This window comes from Podarcis tiliguerta (genome assembly GCF_965153285.1).
Source record: "Podarcis tiliguerta genome assembly, chromosome: 2".
In the NCBI taxonomy this organism is placed as follows: Eukaryota; Metazoa; Chordata; class Lepidosauria; order Squamata; family Lacertidae; genus Podarcis; species Podarcis tiliguerta.
Window position 1 is genome coordinate 17336845 of NC_139535.1, and position 19738 is coordinate 17356582.

Below are 19738 nucleotides of genomic sequence, written 5' to 3' on the forward strand. Positions count from 1 at the left end.
ACAACCCACGCTACGCCACTGGGCACTCCTCCACTGCCCTTTGCCCTTAAAGGGTTAAGCAGCTCTTTCCCTTCCATCCCTTCTCTGGTGCAAGTCAACCCCTCCTGAGGATGCTGTGCAAAGGAGGAGGAGGACGGGAAGTCTTTGGGACTTCCTTGCTCATTATAATGTGTATATTTTCTCTCCCTAATGATTCCGTCTGAGCTCTGGTCTTTCTGGGGCCCCATAACAGGAGAGCTGCTGGAAAGTGGGAAGAGACATTACTGCCCTTCTCCGTGATGTCATAATAAAAGCATCTCTCCTGACCCCACCAGGCCTCTTTTGAGTTAGAGAAATCATGCTAGTGTGCCCAAGCAGGTGGGCAGATGCATGTAGGTACACTTGAAGACAATGCTGAGCCAGAGGAGCCAAGGCGCTGGGCTGAATTAGGAAGACCAACCAGGGTAAGAGCTGGCAAGGGAGCTGTCCTTCCCTCCCTCTGCCCCACTATCATCGATCCTTACGAAGCTGGCTCGAAATGCATGGCATTTTGACTCTCTGCATTCAGTTCCATTCTTCAACTGCTTCATCTCTTTCTGTACATAGCACAGAGGTGTCAAGCAGCCTTTCCTGGCAGATGGCCTTCCAGGTGTTCCCATCAGCCCAGCTGACATGGCCGATAGTCAGGGAGGATGGGATTGTTACGCTTATCCACAAGAGTTGTAGTCTTGAAATATCTGGAGGGCACCAGTCTATGTGTTGAATGCTGTGGTTTTCTTTGCAAATCTAAACTAGGTCCACTCCTCCCTCCCTCTCCTCTCCCCATTATCAGCCTGACGGATTTCTCTCCCTAACATCTTCCTCAAAGCCTTCCCTTTCCCACTGTTCCATTCTGCTTTAGTTCTCTGCCTCTCTCTCTCTCTCCATCTCTTTGCCTCTATCCGTCTACACAGTCTCCTCCTTTGCTTGGCTCCCCCTCACTTGGGTGTCTCCCACCGTCTTTGTCTTTTCTCTCTGCCCCTCTCCTTCTAGTCACACAGGGAAGGCTGTAGCTCAGTGGCAGAACATCTGCTCTGCATACAGGTGCAATCGCCAGGAAGGTCTTGGAGAGACCCATGCTTGCAACCTTGGGCAGCTGCTGCCATCAGTATAGACCAATGTCCTTCAAGCTTGGGTCCCCAGATGTTGTTGGGTTGCAAGCGCCACCATCAGCTAAGGTGGCTGGGGATGATGGGAGTTGAGGTCCAACAACATCTGGGGATGCAAGGTGGAAGAACATGGTACAATACTGAGATAGATGGCCTAACGCTCTAACGTGGTGTAAGGCAGGTTTCTATCTTCTTGCTCCATAGGCACACCTAAGATACCTCTGGAATCCTCCTCACTGTAGCCTCATGACTGCACAGACCTATCTATGGACTGCAGAATCATGGAATCTTTGAACTGTAGAGCAGGAAGGGACTCTGAGGATCATCTAGCAGTCCAATCTCCTGCCAGGCAGGAATATGCAGCTGCTCCATACAGGGATCAAACCTGCAACCTTGGTATTATCAGCACCACACTCTAACCAACTGAGCCACCCAGGCTGACCTGAGAGTTCTATCCAGAGTTAGTCCAGTGAGAACTTCATTCACCCAGGGTTGAGCCACCAGCTCCCTGAACAAAGGCTCTCCTAGCAGACCAAGAGACAAAACTATGGACCACTCCATGGAATAACGAGGACGACAGGAGGTTGGATGCAAGTGAGCTGTGTAGGAGCAAGCTGAAAGACAAATTTGTGGAGCCTCTTTTTATTGGATAAAATACAGTTGGAAAAGAGGTAGTGAAACCATTCTGAACTTTTAACACATTCCATCTAAGCACATTTTAAACGTTAGCTAATACACGTGTCAGCAGGTATTTCCTGCAGATGTTGCAAAAGTGGATTGTGTCTGTGTTCCTTGTCATGCTTCAGCCAAGCGTCCTGTCTAGTAAACAGATCTTATGAAAGGATAAAAGGTCAGGGGGAATATTCTGTCTTCTAGCCAGGGGGCAGGAGTTCAAGGACTGTGGGTACAAGGCTCCTTGGCACACTGTTGCATGCTGGGTGCAAGGTGTGCCTCAGCACAAGCCAAGCAGAGCGTTGCCTCCACACTCTTGTGGGTTTCCCACAGGAAATCTGGTCAACCACTGTGCAAACAGGACGCTGGACTGGATGGGCCATTGGTTTGACCCGGCAGGGCTCTTCTTCTTAAGTTCTTGTTAATTTTATTTATTGCAAATGGCTTGGGTTTCCATGCTTCAATCGTCCCCCACCCAGACTATCTTGGAGATCTCAGAATGCAGTGCAGGCTACTCACATTTTAAAGAATTAAAATGATACCCGTAGCCCACATGCAAAACTAAGCTGGGCACAAGGGATCTGCTTCTCACTGAGACAGAGGTGAGGTAATGTGAGGAACGTCTTGAGAAAGAAAGGGGCTGTGGATGATAGAATTAAAGAGATTAGCAGAGATGAAATATTTTTCCATTCATGGGATGTAGCACTTTTCTTTCTTTTTTTTAAAATAATTTTTTATTAGTTTACAACAAAACAAAACAAAACATACATTATTTTCACATTCAAATATTCAAAGTCTTTCTTTTTTTTTGGACTTCCTTCAGCTTTTCCATAAATCTTTCGTAGTCTCTATTAATTTACGCATTTCTTACCCTTTATATTGTCATTATTTAAGTCTTTTTCTCTTCAGTTCCTTTTAACAATATCCCTCGCATTCTCACAGTGCTCTTTTAAATCCTTCTAGTGTTATTTCGCCATCACTTATACTTTCCAGATAATCAACAAATTTTCCCCAGTTTTCTGTAAACTTTTGGTCTCTTAGGTATCTAATCTTTCCAGTCATCTTATCCAATTCAGCATAGTCTAATAACTTTGATCTCCAGTCTTCCATTGTCGGTATTTCTTGTTGTTTCCATTTCTGTGCCAGTAGCACCCTTGCAGCCGTCACTGCATACTGGAAAAACTTACTATCCTTTCTTTTAATCTCTTTTCCTAAAATACCAGGGATGTAGCACTTTTCACGATATCCTGGTGTGTATTTTGCTGTGCTTTGCTTTCCTCCCTGAAGTTTCTTACCGTCCCACTTTTGAGACATGTGCTCGGAAATGAATAGAAAAAACGTGTCAGAGGAAGGTAGCTTGAAAATGCAGGTGGGGAGCAGATTGAATAGATTTATTACAGCTTTCTCCCTCATTTTTAAAAAACAGCTTTAGTGGTTCTGTTACTTGAGTCTGCAGCTAATGTGTAGTTAGGTCAATAATAATCTTTCAAAGTGTTTTTCCCCCCGTAAACTAAAAGGAACCCAAACTCTTAGATTTTCCTAGTCTAGAAGAGCTTCGTCTTTTTTTAAAAAAAGGTTTTATTGTTAAAATAATTCAGCATTAATACACACATACTGCGAATATACAAGCATACAAACATACATTTCATACAATCCTTAAAAATATTCAAACATACCTACACTCAGTCCCACAGATAATTCCTTTTCCCATCACCATCCACCACCCCTCACCCCACCTTTGTGTTAGACTTCCAATCTACTCAATTGCAATTTCTTTCCACTTCTATTACTTTCTTTCACACACCTTTAACCTAATTTCATGCTTCTTTTTCTATTACACATTGTTATCCATCTTATTTAGTATTTCAGTATTTAAAACGGAACTTGTTTATTCTAATAGGAGTTCTGATTTTTCAATATGGTTTTGCAAGTATCCTTTAAACACCTCCCAGTCCCTGTCTCTGTGGTACTATACCAACAAAAATAGAGTGGCTTGCCAAATTATTGGAGTACTACATTATATCCAAAACAATGGGAGAAATTGGAAGGATCTCGAAAGAGAAGATAGACAGGATCTAGAAGAGCTTCAAATCCAGTAACTTTCTAACGAGGAATTTGTGATATCTTGACCCATTTGTGATGTTAAGCCTCAATCTGGAAGCACCTGCAAGAACAAGGAGAGGGGCTGAGCTTCGATGCCTAAAAGAAACAGGGGAACAATAAAATGGCAACTAATGATCACGAAAAAACGAGTTGGCTTCATGGGTCATCAGACCTCTAAATGAGGCTGGATGTTAAGGAAACCAATACAATAAAAGGTAGGGACGCGGGTGGCGCTGTGGGTAAAAGCCTCAGTGCCTAGGGCTTGCCGATCGAAAGGTCGGCGGTTCGAATCCCCGCGGCGGGGTGCACTCCCGTTGTTCAGTCCCAGTGCCTGCCAACCTAGCAGTTTGAAAGCACTCCCGGGTGCAAGTAGATAAATAGGGACCGCTTACTAGCGGGAAGGTAAACGGTGTGCGGCTCTGGCTTGCCAGAGCAGCGATGTCACACTGGCCACGTGACCCAGAAGTGTCTCTGGACAGCGCTGGCCCCCGGCCTCTTGAGTGAGATGGGCGCACAACCCTAGAGTATGTCAAGACTGGCCCGTACGGGCAGGGGTACCTTTACCTTTACAATAAAAGGTGGGGAAAGCATATCATCCAGTGCCATGAGAAGTGAAAATTTCACCCCATTCCTTGTGACTGCTCAGTTCTGGGGTGGGGAAGACTTTTCACCCAAAGACATATTCCTTCTGGCAACCTTCTGAGGACCACTCATCAGTGGGAGGGGCCAAGGGCAAAAGTGGGTGGAACAGCAAATGCAAGCTTTTCTTTTCATATGTTAGGCTAGTTTCTACACACCCTACCCTCAAGCAAGAGACAGTAGCGGAATTCAAGGGCAGATTCCAGCCAGGGAGAAACACTTGGGGGGCAAAGCAGAGACAGTGGGGAAAACTCTTAAGAGACCTGGAAGGCTGCCTTTCACTGCTGGGCATGAGGTTTCCCAACCCTGGTTCAGTTGGTCAAATGGGACTCAGCTACACAGCTGCAAATATAACATTTTATATGTGTTTTAATTACATTATACAAATGTGACATTAGATAGTGATAGTGAGCTAATGGGAAATTCAATATATATGTTAATATATATATTTTTAAGAGCATCTTTGCAGCGTTTTTTATATATGTCTAGATTCAGCCATGGTCTCATCTTACTCTTACCTCTGGATCACCCCCCCCCCCCAGTAATGCACAAACATAGCTATCCTCAACTATGTATTATGCACTATAGCAGGGGTCAGCAAAATTCTTCCCGGACATACACAGAATCCTTCCATCAGAAGTAGTATCTGGGCAAAATATTTGGGAAACACATGTCAGCAATTTTGTTTTTGCCGATTTCCCTTAAAAATAGCTCAAAAATGTCAAACAAAGCTCAACAACATTGCCAAAAACGCAACCCTAGAATAGAATGTGAAGATCTATTTTCTTTTCAAGTACAGTGGTACCTCGGGTTAAGTATTTAATTCGTTCCAGAGGTTCGTTCTTAACCTGAAACTGTTCTTAACCTGAAGCACCACTTTAGCTAATGGGGCCTCCCGCTGCTGCCACGCCACCGGAGCATGATTTCTGTTCTCATCCTGAAGCAAAGTTCTTAACCTGAAGCACTATTTCTGGGTTAGCGGAGTCGGTAACCTGAAGCGTATGTAACCTGAAGTGTATGTAACCTGAGGTACCACTGTATGGGAATCTTGGGTGATCATAGGCTTAGAATGATACCACTAATCTTCTTCTGTCAGCTGCTTATACTAACTCAATTTTGAACTTGTGTTTCACAGTTTTCCTTATTTTCCCTTTTCCAGATAATGTACAGGAAAGCAGTATGGGAAGAAGGTAACCACAGTTACCAAGGAGAATTCATTTTATTGGGAGTGGCTGACCGCCCACACTTGGAGATGTTGCTCTTTGCAATTCTCCTGCCCTGCTACATGATGGCCTTGCTGGGCAACACAACCATCATTGTGGTGTCGCGGCTGGACTCCCACCTCCACACCCCCATGTATTTCTTCCTCAGCAACCTCTCCTTCCTTGATCTTTGCTTCACCACCAGTGTGGGCCCTCAGATGCTGTTAAACTTCTGGCGGAAAAGCAAGACCATCAGTTATGGTGCCTGTGTGGCCCAGCTCTACATCTTCCTTGCTCTGGGTTCCACAGAATGTATTCTTTTGGTTGTCATGGCCTACGACCGCTATGCGGCCATTTGCCACCCGCTGCGCTATGGTGCCCTTATGAGCCAATCCCTATGCTTCAAAATGGCTGCCGTCTCCTGGGTTAGTGGCCTTACCACCTCACTGGTGGAGATGGTGATGACTCTTCGCCTCCCGCGGTGTGGACAAAACCGGGTGGATCACTTTTTCTGCGAGGTGCCAGCCTTAATCAAGTTGGCCTGTGTTGACACCTCAGTCAATGAGGCTGTGCTCTTTGCTTCCAGTGTAGTGTTCCTTGTAGTACCACTAGGCCTCATTATGGTCTCCTACGGCTACATTGCAGTTGCCACACTGGCAATCCGCTCAGCTGAGGGCAAGCGAAAGGCTTTAAACACCTGTGCCTCCCATTTGATTGTGGTGTCCCTCTTTTTTGGGACAACCATTTTCACCTACCTCCAGCCCCCGTCCAACAGTGCCCATGACCAGACCAAGATGGCCTCCCTTTTCTATACATTTGTCACCACTATGCTCAATCCACTCATTTATACCCTGAGGAACAAAGAGGTGCACAAAGCTCTAAGAAGACTGATGAAGAGAACTTAAGCCCAATGTCTCCCAGCTTCATTCAGAGGTTCCACAATTTATTTTAATAATAATAAAAACCCTTCAATAAAATCACTTCTATGACAGTAATCACACAAAGCTGCTTTTTTTGTCATCACCCACACAATAATCCAACAAATTAGCCTATAATGAGAATTATTAATGTGGCAGCACCAAGGAGGCATCGTAGAACAAACTAAAGCAGAATAAATCCGCCACTAATGCACAATTATTGTGTCAGGAACGTGTTGGAGAACAATAGAAAATAACTGGAAGGGCTCTTAGTAGCAGGATCAACACAAGGGGGGGGGAGTGAACTGTGCCGTATGCATTGCAAGGAGACAAGCAATAGAGGGGGGAGGGAGGAACCCTGATGTGAATCATCTCCTAGTGCAATGGTTTTCAACCAGTGTGCCATGACACCCTGGGGTGCCTTGAATGATGGTCAGAGGTTCTGTGGGCAACATTGGCCTCTGTCTCTCTACCTTTCCCTCCCTCCTCTGATGCCCTCTCACTTCTCTGCCTCTCAAAGGCTTGCACAGCTGTTTATTGCAGCAGCCCTGGGTGCAAGCTACCCTGGCGAATGATGCCTCTAGGAGGCGCCTCTCTTTGGGGGGGGGGAAGGCAGCTCAGAAACTGGGGCAGCAGCAGCGGCTGTCCATAGGACTCCCAAAGAGAGGGGAGAGGAGAGGAGGCTGAGGGAGCCCTCCACAAGGGAGGGTGTTTGAAAAAGAGTGAGAGGCTGCCGGCTCTGCAGGAAAGGGGTGGCATAACTGGGCTGCTGAGCCCCACAGGGGTGTAGTAGTTGCTCAAGGGAGCGGGGAACTCAAAAAGGTCAAAAACCTTTGTCCTAGTGAATTTTGTGACTGAGTGGTGACATGAAGCCAGATGTTCCCTTGGACCAAATCCTGTTCTCAAACTGCTACACCTCCCTGCGTTTCCAAACAGCAATTTGGACTACTCTGAATATTAATAAGCAATAAAATAAATTTCTTCAAGCAACTTTCTAAGTGTCCACATTGCTTGTTGGTTCAAAGACGGCAGAGACATTCTTCCTCCCTTTTCCTTAAGGGGTGAAGTAGCCCTTTCCCTCTCATCCCTTCTCTGGAAGAAGGCACCCTCTCCTGAGGAAATTGTGCGGAGGAGGAGGAGGAGGAGGAGGAGGAGGAGGAGGAGGAGGACAGATCTCTGAGGTTTCCTTGCTCATTGCTGCAGTGTAAGATGTAGCTTTCCCCTAATTATTCAGTCTGAGCTCTGGTCCTTCTGGGACTCCATTGGAGAGCTGCTGAAAAGTGGGGAGGCAGCTTCGTCGTCCTCCTTCAGGAAGGAATCATAAAATAAGCTCCTCTGACCCCACCAGGCCCCTTTCGAGTTAGAGCAACCATGCTAGGGTGCCCATGTATATGTCCAGAAGTATGCAGATACTATGAGAGATGATGCTAAGCCAGAAGAGTCAAGGCTGAATGAGGCAGACTAACCAAGTCCAAGTCTGGTCCATGGGGTCACGAAGAGTCGGACACGACTAAACGACTAAACAACAACAACAAACCAAGGTAAGCATTGATGGGGGAAATCCTTTCCTTCCCACCCCCATCCTTTACTTTAAACATGATGTAGCTGATTCCAAACGTATGCCATTGTGTTCCGCTGCCTCCACCTGTCTCCTGTTCTGTCCCTTTACCCCCTCCCCTTGAAACCCAAAAATGTTAATGCTCTTTCCACTTTTTAAAGACTCTTCGTTTATTCACTTTCAACCTCCATCTGCTTCAGCTCCTTCTGCACAGACAGAATAGAAAGGTGTAAAGCAGCCTTTTCTGGTGTGCTGCCCTCCTGGCATTTTGAACAACTCCCCTCAACTCCTGCAAGCCTTCCCTTTCCAACCGCACCACTCCTCTTCCATGCTCTGCCTGCCATCTCCAGAAAGGGCTGGGCAAAAACATGTCTGCAGTCATGGACAGTTGCTGCTCATCAGCATCGTTCTGAGATAGGTGGACTAATGCTCTAACTTTGTATAAGGCAGTTTCCTGTCTTCCTTGGTTCACATATCTCCTCAGGGTGTCTTCCTCACTGGAGCCTCGTGGCTACATTGGCCCATCTCTGGTCTTCAGAACTCCATCCACAGTCAGTCCTGTAAGAGTTTCATGGGCGCAGGGTTAAGGAACCTGCTTCCCTATCAAAGACCCTCATAGCAGACCAAGAGGCCAACCTATGGACGACTCCATGAGATTAATGGCTTATGCTAATTTTATTTATCGCAAACGGATTATGTCTTATTGTCCCCTGTCCAGAGATCTCAGAATGCAGTGCAGGGTATATACATTTTAAATAATTAGAGATCATTTGCCAGTGTGCAAAGCTGACCGAGGCGTAATGAGTGTGCTTCTTACTGAGACAGGGGTGAGTTAGTGTGAGGAGTGTCTACTTGAGAAATAAAGGGGCCATAAATGATAGAATGGATGAATGTGAAATGAAGAAAAGAACAGCTATAAAATGAAGAGCAGAGCAGAGATTACATATTCAATGGTCTCAATTCATGTGCTATACTGTAGCACTTTTCACAATACTTTGGTGAGTTATTTGCTTTTCTTGTCTCCCTCCCTAAAGTTTCTCACCCCCATATTTTTGAGGCATATGCCTGGAAACGAACAACACTTTATTGTATTTAGCTAAAAGCCATTACAATCCAATTACAGATCCAACAAATTGAATAAAAATAAAACCTGTTAAAAGAGATCCAGAATGTATATACAGTGGTAGAGTCATGCTGGCCATATGACCCGGAAGCTGTCTGTGGACAAATGCCAGCTCCCTCAGCCAGTAAAACGAGATGAACACCGCAACTCCAGAGTCGTCTGCGATTGGACCTAACAGTCAGGGGTCTCTTTACCTTTACCTATGGCTAGATTTCAGAAAGTGGCACCAGGAGGAAATTTTTGAGATATGGGTTAAAGATAGGTCTTGCTCGTTATCCTGTTTATGAATCCAATAGCAGTCTTTTAATTCCAAGTAATACAAAGATATCTGTTGTCAAGTTTTTTGAGGCTAGGTGGTCTTGTACTATCTTAGCCCAGTTCCTTCTGCCTGGAAAAGCCTCTGGAGAAGGGATTTTGAAGTTTCAGGTGGAACATTGATTGAGCATCTTTATTGCAAAATGCTCCCTTCTGAAGGTCTTGTTTATAAATCCAATAGCAGTCTTTTAATTCCAGGTAATACAAAGATATCTGTTGTCAGGTTTTTTGAGGCTAGGTGGTCTTATACTATCTTAGCCCAGCCACACTTCTTCACTGTTCCTCCTGCCTGGAAATGAACAAGAGAAAAGCCTCTGGAGAGGTGTGAGGGATGTGTTTGCTGCCTAGCTAGTTAGGAGATAACATTCCAGGCATTGAGCCACTTCTGTCCGGTAGATTTATGACTGCGAAATCCGAGCCCTTGCAGGAGGCCCAAACAACACCTCCGTGTTGCTCAGTCAGTTGACGCTTCTAAATTTTTGTGGCCTGACTTTCTGGACCAGCATGCCCAGTGAGACAGGGAACACCTCTTATCACCTAGGAACAGCTAGTTCCAGGAACAGACTGGCCACTCCCAATTTCAGTCTCCGATTCAGAGGACTGGCTGGAAAAGTGCTGTTTGGGCTCTCGGTAAGTGTTTCCATGCCCCCCCCCCGTCTCTGTCTGCCTCCCTTTCCCTGACATCCACCCCCTCCTCAAAGGCCCCCTCTTCTCCGGGAGCCTCGACTGTCTCCAATTCCTTCCCATCCGGGGTGGCGGATGGAAAACCTGTAAAACTACCCTCCTCCTCATCCGTTACTTCAAAAACCTCCCTCAAGTCCCCCATTCCTCGTGTTCCCCAATATACTTCTTCTTCTTCTTCTTCTTCTTCTTCTTCTTCTTCTTCTTCTTCTTCTTCCTCCTCCTCCTCCTCCTCCTCCTCCTCCCCCTCCGATGGCTGGAACCCCTCGAACTCCTCTTCATCGTCCGTTGTCTCGAACACCTGTTGCAAAGACCTACCCCGGGGCTTGGGCTTGTCAGGGAAAAAACTGTGAAACTCCTCCACTAGGTCCCATTCTGTGATGCAGCTTTCTGGAACCCAGGTGTTCTCTGAGCTTGGGGCCCCTTCCCATGCCACCAGGTACTGTAACTGCCCCCCATGCCAGCGAGAATCCAGTATTTCCGTTACCTCGTTGCACTGCTCCCGTTCCTCCATTTCAGGTGGTGGGGGTTCCCCACCCTCACCATCCTGCCTCCTTCCCCCCCTCCTGTAGGGGGAGAGCAGTGACCGGTGAAACACTGGATGGATTTTCATGCTCTCTGGCAACCGTAGCTTAAAGGCCACCAGGTTGATTTGTTGGATTACCTCAAATGGTCCCACCCTCCGGGGCTTGAGTTTCTTGCAACCTCCTTTCCAGGGCAACCCTTGCGTGGACAACCACACCTTATCCCCAACCCGGACCACTTCCCCCGGCCGCCGATGCTTGTCAGCCTGCCTCTTGTAAACCTCCTTGGCCCTTTCCAAGTTCAACTGCAGCTGCAGGTGGATCGCCTCCATTTCCTCCGCAAAGCGTTCCGCTGCGGGCACACTCCATGACTCCTCCCCCCTCCCCGGGAATGCCCTTGGGTGACAACCATGGTTAGCAAAAAATGGAGTCATTCCCGTGGAAACATTCTCCACGTTGTTGTAGGCAAACTCAGCCAGAGCGAGTTTGTTCACCCATTCGCTGGTTCTCTGACTGACATAACACCGCAAATACTGTTGCAAGACAGCATTTGCTCTCTCCGCCTGCCCATTGGTCTCCGGGTGCCTGGCTGTGGTAAAACTCACCTCCACCTGCAACAGACTCATGAGTTTGCGCCAAAAACGCGAGGTGAACTGAGTCCCCCTATCTGAGACCACCCGCGTGGGTACCCCGTGTAGCCTAAACACGTGCTCAACGAACAGCTGGGCTATCTCTTCTGCCGTCACGGCATGCGAGCAGGCCACAAAATGGCACATTTTTGTTGGAAGATCCACCACCACCATGATCGCTGTCTTTCCCCCTGGACCTGGGCAGACCAGTGATGAAGTCCACCGCCACCACCTCCCAAGGCCTGCCCGGTGTGGGCAAAGGTTCCAGCAAACCAGCTGGTGCCGCCCTTTCCCCTTTGGCCCTCTGGCAGGTGTCACATCCTCTCACGTACTCCTTGACATCTTCCCTCACCTTGGGCCACCAAAATTCCCTGGTGACCAGCAACATGGTTTTATGCTGCCCAAAGTGCCCCGCCGTGCAGCTATCGTGGAGTTGTTTGAGCACTCTGTTCCTAAGGTCTCCCCCCAGGACATACAAAGCTCCCCTATAGTACAGGAGCCCCCCCCTAATTTCGAAACCTCCCTCGGAACCTCCCCTTTGCCTTAACTCCCCCATCTTTTGCCTGGCAAAGTCATCCTCTCTGAGCAGCCCCATCAGTTCATCGTCCTTGACCAATGTCCCCACACACAACCACTTGCTCTCAGGAAACATCAGTCTTGCCACCGGAGCCCCTTCTTCCGCCATGTACTCCGGTTTCTGTGACAGTGCATCGGCCCTCGCATTTTGTTCTCCCGGCACATACTGGATCTGAAAGTTAAAGTTGGCAAAGAACTCCGCCCACCTTATCTGTCTCTGGCACAACACCCTCGCCGTTCGCCAGTACTCCAAATTCTTGTGGTCAGTGCACACCAAGATTTGGTGCCTCGCTCCAATCAGAAAATGCCCCTATTGTTTGAATGCAGCGACGATAGCCAGCAATTCCTTATCGTAGATAGTATAGTTCTGCTCTGATTTACTCAGTTTCCGTGAAAAGAAGGCACACGGACGCCACTCCCCTTTTTGATCTGGCTGCAGCAAAACCGCCCCAATTGCCCGATCAGAGGCGTCCGTCTCAACCCGTAGTGGTAGATCGGGGTTGACATGGAGCAGTTGCTCCTCTGATGCAAAGACCCTCTCTAGCTGCTCGAAACCTTCTTGTGCCGCTTCCGTCCAGCGAAACTTCTTCTTGGCACTCAGACAGTCCGTTCTGGGCGCCGTTAGTTTCGCGAAACCTTTGATGAATTTCCTATAGAAATTGCTGAAACCCAGGAAACACTGAACATCCTTCCTGGTCTTAGGGCTCTTCCATTCCACCACCACCTTCACCTTCTCCGGATCCATGGTCAGACCCCTGTCTGACAGCCGGTAACCCAGGAACTCGACCTCTTTCGTGTGGAACTGACACTTCTCCAGCTTCGCCCACAATCGATGCTCCTTAAGTTTGCTCAGGACCTCCCGTACGTCCTTGACGTGCTGTTTCTCGTTGTCTGAGTACACCAGTACATCGTCCAGGAAACAAACGCAGTTCCGGTACAGCAAAGGCCCTAGCACGTGGTTCATGAAAGCCTGGAAACAGGGACTGCCACACTGTAATCCGAAGGGCATAACGAGATACTCAAATGCCCCCAGCGGGGTGAACATGGTGGTTTTCCACTCATCGCCCTCTCGCACTCTGATGAGATTGTACGCCCCCCGGAGGTCCAACTTGGTGAAAATCTTCCCTTTTCGCACCCTGGCTAGAACGTCGTCAATCCGGGGCATTGGGAAGGCCACCGGTTCTGTTAGGCTGTTTAGGATTCTGAAATCTACGACCAATCTGCGTTCATTAGTCGACTTCTTGTCCACAAAGAATACAGGGCTCTCACCAGCCGCCTTGGATTCTCTGATGAATCCCCGCCTCAGATTTTTCTCAATAAAGTCCTTTAGGTTCTCGATTTCTCCTTCCGACATGGCGTAGGTCCATCCCACAGGCAACGTGGCCCCCGGCTTCAGGTTGATCTGACAGTCATATGGCCGATGAGGTGGCAACGCGTCAGCCTCCTTTTCACTGAACACCTCCTGCAGGTCCTTGTAACACGAAGGTATCTCGGGCGTTCCTGCTCCGCATGCTGCTGCCATCCTGGCCTCCGTCAGCTGTTGTTGCTCTAGGCCCAGGCAGTTCTCCATGCAGTGCGTCGAACCAAAAGTGAGTGACCGTTGGTGCCATGAAACCACCGGGTCGTGCAGAGCCAACCAACTCATGCCCAATATGATCGGTGGACCCGCCAAGGTGGCCACGTGGAAGGCGATGACCTCGGAGTGGGTGGACACCCGCATCCTCATGGTAGGCGTTCGATGTGTGACTTCACCCCCCAACAGTTCTCTCCCATCAATGGTAGTAACTTGCAACGGAAAATCCAAAGGCCTCAGGTTAAGTTGGTGCTGGGCCGCAAACTCCTTGCTAAAAAAGGAGGCAGAAGTGACCCTGGCCAGTTCGTCTTTAACTTCCGAATTCAAGCCTCCCCCCCTTAAATAGAGCTTGTACTGGCGGTGATTCCAGTTCCCAGCCCAGCTTGTGTATAAGCATGGCGAACTCGGCCCAGTACTCTCGCACCGTGGATTTCCCCTGCTTCAAAGCTAACAACTCCTCCTGTGTCTTGTCAATTAAACTTTCATCTGAGTAGATAAAGTCCATAGCCTGCCAGAATTTGGACAGATTCTTGAGCGCTGGATTCCCCGAGGCAATTAATGGCCTCACCCAGCTTTTGGCAGAACCCGATAGGTGACTAATTACGTGGGAAACTTTCTGCGCTTCATCTTCAAACTGAGCGCTGTGCAGTTCCAAAAAATAACCCATTTCAGTTTTGAAATCCAAATAAGTCTCAGGGTCTCCACAGAATTTTTCAACCCACGCAGACCTGCCCCGTGCCCCTAGCAAACCTGCGGTCCTTTGCTGTGCTGCTCTGGATTCCATAAGCCGAGCTTGCAAGTCCAAAGCACGGGCCTGAAGTGCCGCATTTTCCTTTTGCAAGTCTGCAAATTGTTTTTCCATCATGGGCCGTCTGCTTTCTGCCACTAGCTCCCTGCAGCAAAAAATTGAGAAGCGTCAAGCTGTGAGGGATGTGTTTGCTAACTAGCTAGTTAGGAGATAACATTCCAGGCATCGAGCCACTTCTGTCCGGTAGATTTATGACTGCGAAATCCAAGCCTTTGCAGGAGGCCCAAACAACACCTCCGTGTTGCTCAGTCAGTTGACGCTTCTAAATTTTTGTGGCGTGACTTTCTGGACCAGCATGCCCAGTGAGACAGGGAATGCCTCTTATCACCTCTCTTCTGGGAATAGCTAGTTCCAGCAACAGACTAGCCACTCCCAATTTTAGTCTCCGATTCAGAGGACTGGCTGGAAAAGTGCTGTTTGGGCTCTCAGTAAGTGTTTCCATGCCCCCCCCCGTCTCTGTCTGCCTCCCTTTCCCTGACAAGAGGGGATTTTGAAGTTTCAGGTGGAACACTGATTGAGAATCTTTATTGCAAAATGCTCCCTTCTGAAGTTTCCCTTTAAACAAACAAACGAAAGCACCTTTGTGTTTCTGTTACTTGAGTTTGCAGCTAATACATAGTCAGGTCATTAATCATCTCTTAAGCTTTCCTAAACTAAAAGGAACCCATTTTTTTTTTTTAGATCTTTTTAGAAGAAGAAGAAGAAGAGTTTGGATTTGATATCCCGCCTTTCACTCCCTTTCAGGAGTCTCAAAGCGGCTAACATTCTCCTTTCCCTTCCTCCCCCACAACAAACACTCTGTGAGGTGAGTGGGGCTGAGAGACTGTGACTGGCCCAAGGTCACCCAGCAGCTGCATGTGGAGGAGCGGAGATGCGAACCCAGTTTTTAGTAGGAAAAGCCTTCAGTGTGGGATCATTTTAAGTTTCTGTATTTTGTCCTCTTCTTTTTTTACCTCTTTGAAGTCTACGTTCTTTCTGAAATACTATTATTATACTTTCAGAATACTATTACACTATTTAAACTGTGGGTGATCACCCACTCGCCCCACTCACACATGAAAACAAAGACCAACCACAAATGAATAACCACACCCTAGGCCAACCCCAACCTCTCTAACCACCAAAGGAACACAAGCGAACAGCAAAGAACCTGCACAAGCAACGCTGACACCAAACCCTACATATAGTAAGTGAAATAGAAACATTGCCACCCGACCCCACTCCCCCCCATCTCTCCCCCTCCACCTCTGTCCCCCTTATCTCAACAAATGAAACTGATTTGTAAAAATGTTACATGGGGAAAAAACACGAGAGAGAGAGACATTGCACACTTTTGTAAATCAACAAAATCTTATATATATATATATATATATATATATATATATATACCATTAAAAAATGTGGGTGATCGTATGTTCATATATTAGCGTATGATCACGGGTAGTTTATTTCATTCTAATAGATTTTAACTGGGAATTTTTATTCTTTACTTTAACACAATACCTTGTCTTTTTCAGTAAGCTTTGTAATCTGACCCCAAGATGTCCAGTTCAGAGCCAAACAGTGTTTTACTATTTCTTTCCTTCCTTCCTTCCTTCCTTTATTTAAAACAGGTGTGCCTAACTCACAGTTTCTGGATTCCTGTCAGCAATGTACCTGCTTCATTTCGTACTAACTAAACTTTTCTGGTGCGTTTTTTAAAAGCACCATTAGCACATATTTATTTCTTTATGAAATATATATATAGAGAGAGAGAGAGCCGTCAAGTGTCCCTTATTTGAAGGGACAGTCCCTTATTCCAGCGCCATGTGCCGCTGCTGTCCCTTATTGATAGATGTCCCTTAAATGTCCCTTAAATGATGTCCCTGCTGGCCAGGGAGGAGGGAGGCTCCAACTGTGTTGCTTGGCTGTGTTGCTCACCCAATAAGAAGTCTAAGAACGACTGGGGGGTGGAGCTTGCATGCCTTGTGTGTGGCTAGTTAATGCAAGCTGAGGAGGGTTTTGAATGCTGGATGCCATTTTGTTGTACGTGCTGCTGCAAACTTTGCAGTGCAAAGCCAGGCCAGGGAGCCATCTTAAGTTGAGGCTGCATAGGCCTTGTGGTGCATGTGATTCAGATTCTATTCAGTTGAACCTCTAGTTACAAAGTTGGTTGGACAGTGTTCTCAAAGCTACCAGCATGAGTTTGACCAGACTGCAGGAGGACAGGAAGACTGGAGTGCCTGGAACAGGTGAGGCTGCAGGTCCCTTATTTTGGCTGATGGTCCCTTATTTTCAAGGCTGCTGATCCCTTATTTTCAAATCTGTAAGTTGACAGCTATATATATATATTTATATACTGCTGTTAGATATGTTTACAACAGTTACACATTAGACCAAACAATTAGCACCATAAAAAAAAAAAATGAAACCAATGATATTGCACTAGTCCTACAACTTCCATCATCCTTGACTATTGGCCCTGCTGGCTGGCAGTTGTGGGAGTTGGAGTCGGAGTCAAATCATATCTGAAGGGCACCATGTCGGCTATCACTGTGCTAGAAAAAGCTGGAGTAACCACATTAAAACATAGTAACAGCCCTGCTAGATCAGAGCAAATGCCTCCATCTAGGCAAGCAAGTAGCAAGAGGGACTCAGCTATACCATTTATAAATAAAACATTTTAAGGGTGTTGTAAAGGGCATTGTGGACGTGGGTGGCGCTGGTGGGTTAAACCACAGAGCCTAGGACTTGCCGATCAGAAGGCTGGTGGTTTGAATCCCCGCGACGGGGTGAGCTCCCGTTGCTCGGTCCCTGCTCCTGCCAATCTAGCAGTTCAAAAGCACGTTAAAGTGCAAGTAGATAAATAAGTACTGCTCCAGTGGGAAGGTAAACGGCATTTCTGTGTGCTGCTCCGGTTCGCCAGAAGCGGCTTAGTCATGCTGGCAACATGACCCGGAAGCTGTACGCCGGCTCCCTCGGCCAATAAAGCAAGATAAGTGCCACAACCCCAGAGTCGGCTACGACTGGAGCTAATGGTCAGGGGTCCCTTTACCTTTACCTTTAAAGTGCATTATACAAATACGATGCTAGATGGCGATGGTGAGCTATGGCAAATTCCATATATTTTTCAAAACTTTTTTTAAAAAAAGCATTTTCACAACTTTTTTTTATATGTGTCTAGATTCCACCCAGCAAAGTTCAAGGGCACATCCTAGCCAAGCGAAAACAGTTGGGGTACAAAGTTGAGACAATGAAGAGCAGGGTAGGTAGACCTATCAGAAGAGCTACCTCTGGAGAGCTGCGTGCCAGGTTGTTTTTCTCAAACATTGCTATAGCAAGGTGGGGTGAACTGAGCAGTAGCCTCTCCAAGCACCACCTTCCTAAATTGGTCCTTTGTGTAGAAACTCAACCAGAACATGTGGGATTCAAGATGTTTCTAAAAGACAACTCCCATCATCCCTTGCTATTCATTGGCTATGTTTTCAGGACTGATGAAGGCTATGGTTCAGGAACGTCAGGAGGGCTAAAGGTTCCTCACCCCTGTACGAATCAAGTGTAGCATGCGTTCCTTCCTCATGTGTGTGATTCCTGGATCGTATTCATACTGTTATTGAGTCCTCGGTCTTAGAAATGTGTCACTATGGCTCTTGTGTCAGCTGCTCATACCAGTTTCCATTTTGAAATGGTCTTTTGTTACTGTTTTTGTATCTTATTCCAGATAATGTATGGGGGAGCAGTTTGGGAAGAAGGTAACCACAGCTTCCAAGCAGAATTTGTGTTATTGGGAATGGCTGACCGCCCACACTTGGAGATGTTTCTCTTTGGTCTTGTCCTGATCTGCTACACGATGACACTGCTAGGCAACACGACCATCATTGTGGTGTCGTGGCTGGACCCCCACCTCCACACCCCCATGTATTTCTTCCTCACCAATCTCTCTGTCCTTGATCTTTGCTTCACCACTAGTGTGGGCCCTCACATGCTGGTGAACTTCTGGAGGAAAAGCAAGACCATCAGTTACGGTGCCTGTGTGGCCCAGCTCTACATCTTCCTTGCTCTGGGCTCCACAGAATGTATTCTTTTGGCTTTCATGGCCTACGACCGCTATGCTGCCATTTGCCACCCGCTGCGCTACGGTGCCATTATGAGCCAATCCCTATGCTTCAAAATGGCTGCCGTTTCCTGGATTAGTGGCTTAACCACCTCAGTGGTGGAGACGGTGATGACTCTTCGCCTCCCACGGTGTGGAGAAAACCGGGTGGATCACTTTTTCTGCGAGGTGCCAGCCTTAATCAAGTTGGCCTGTGTTGACACCTCTCTCAATGAGGCTGTGCTCTTTGCTTCCAGCGTAGTGTTCCTTGTAGTACCACTAGGCCTCATTATGGTCTCATATGGCTACATTGTAGTTGCCACGCTGGCAATCCGCTCAGCGGAGGGCAGGCAAAAGGCCTTCAACACCTGTGCCTCCCACTTGATTGTGGTGTCCCTGTTTTATGGGACGGCCATTTTCAGTTACCTCCAGCCTCCGTCCAACTACTCCCGGGATCAGGGCAAGATGGTTTCCCTTTTCTATACATTTGTTGTCACCATGTTTAATCCACTAATCTATACGCTGAGGAACAAAGAGGTGCACAAAGCTCTGAGAAGAGTAATGAAGCGGAATTAACGCACCAGGCTTCATTAAGAGGTTCTGCTATTTTTCTTTTAAAAAATAAAGATTCCTTGTTGATGACTTGCTTGGAGCTGTTTACAGTACAAAGCTTCCTATTTATTTTGTACCACCCATAGTTGAATCCAATGAATTAGGCTGGATTGTGTATTGCGATTACAGTCCTTCTAGGAAGTTCTATGAGGCAACCATATGTTTGTGGGAAGGCAACATGCAGGACTTGAGTTCAGCAGTCCTCTACCCATGTGATTACCCCAAACCCAAAGATCTCCAAATTCTCAACTTGGCATTCCCAGCATTTATTGCCCCTGTTCACTAAGCCCTGTTACCTCTTCAGCTTCTGATACTTCCTCCTCCCAGCCTTCTCCTCTGTCCACTTATCATTGTCCCACCACCACTCCCTGGGACCCGAACCTTATTCTCTCGCTGGTTCCCCAGCTGGTTCCCCACCACCATTTCTCTGCATCCAACCAGTTCGTGCCACATAGATTTCTCAGCTTTGATTATATCAAGCAGATCAACTCTAGCCTTGGTCACTAATAGTTGATAATAAATAGAGGGAAGATGGTCCCATCTGTGTTGTGCTTCTAAATCAATAATCTCTTTTTCCAACCCTTTCTCCCCCCCCCCCCTTGTGTTT

General features: G+C 47.2%; 2 protein-coding genes across 2 annotated transcripts; both read left to right on the plus strand.

Moving 5' to 3' along the window:
* Positions 1-381: 381 nt before the first annotated feature.
* LOC310670786 (olfactory receptor 2G3-like) lies at positions 382-6674 on the plus strand. Its single transcript, XM_083426547.1, has 2 exons — positions 382-443; positions 5701-6674. The coding sequence occupies exon 2, from the start codon at positions 5704-5706 to the stop codon at positions 6646-6648; it is 945 nt and encodes a 314-aa protein (XP_083282673.1). The 5' UTR covers positions 382-443; positions 5701-5703; the 3' UTR covers positions 6649-6674.
* An 11181-nt stretch (positions 6675-17855) lies between these two features.
* Positions 17856-19098, plus strand: LOC310670750 (olfactory receptor 2G3-like). Its single transcript, XM_083426479.1, has one exon. The coding sequence runs from the start codon at positions 18070-18072 to the stop codon at positions 19093-19095; it is 1026 nt and encodes a 341-aa protein (XP_083282605.1). The 5' UTR covers positions 17856-18069; the 3' UTR covers positions 19096-19098.
* The last annotated feature ends 640 nt before the right edge of the window (positions 19099-19738 follow it).

Coding starts and splice junctions, on each gene's coding strand:
- LOC310670786 (XM_083426547.1), top strand. CDS start 5,704: ATGTACAGGAAAGCAGTATGGGAAGAAGGTAACCACAGTTACCAAGGA.
- LOC310670750 (XM_083426479.1), top strand. CDS start 18,070: ATGGCTCTTGTGTCAGCTGCTCATACCAGTTTCCATTTTGAAATGGTC.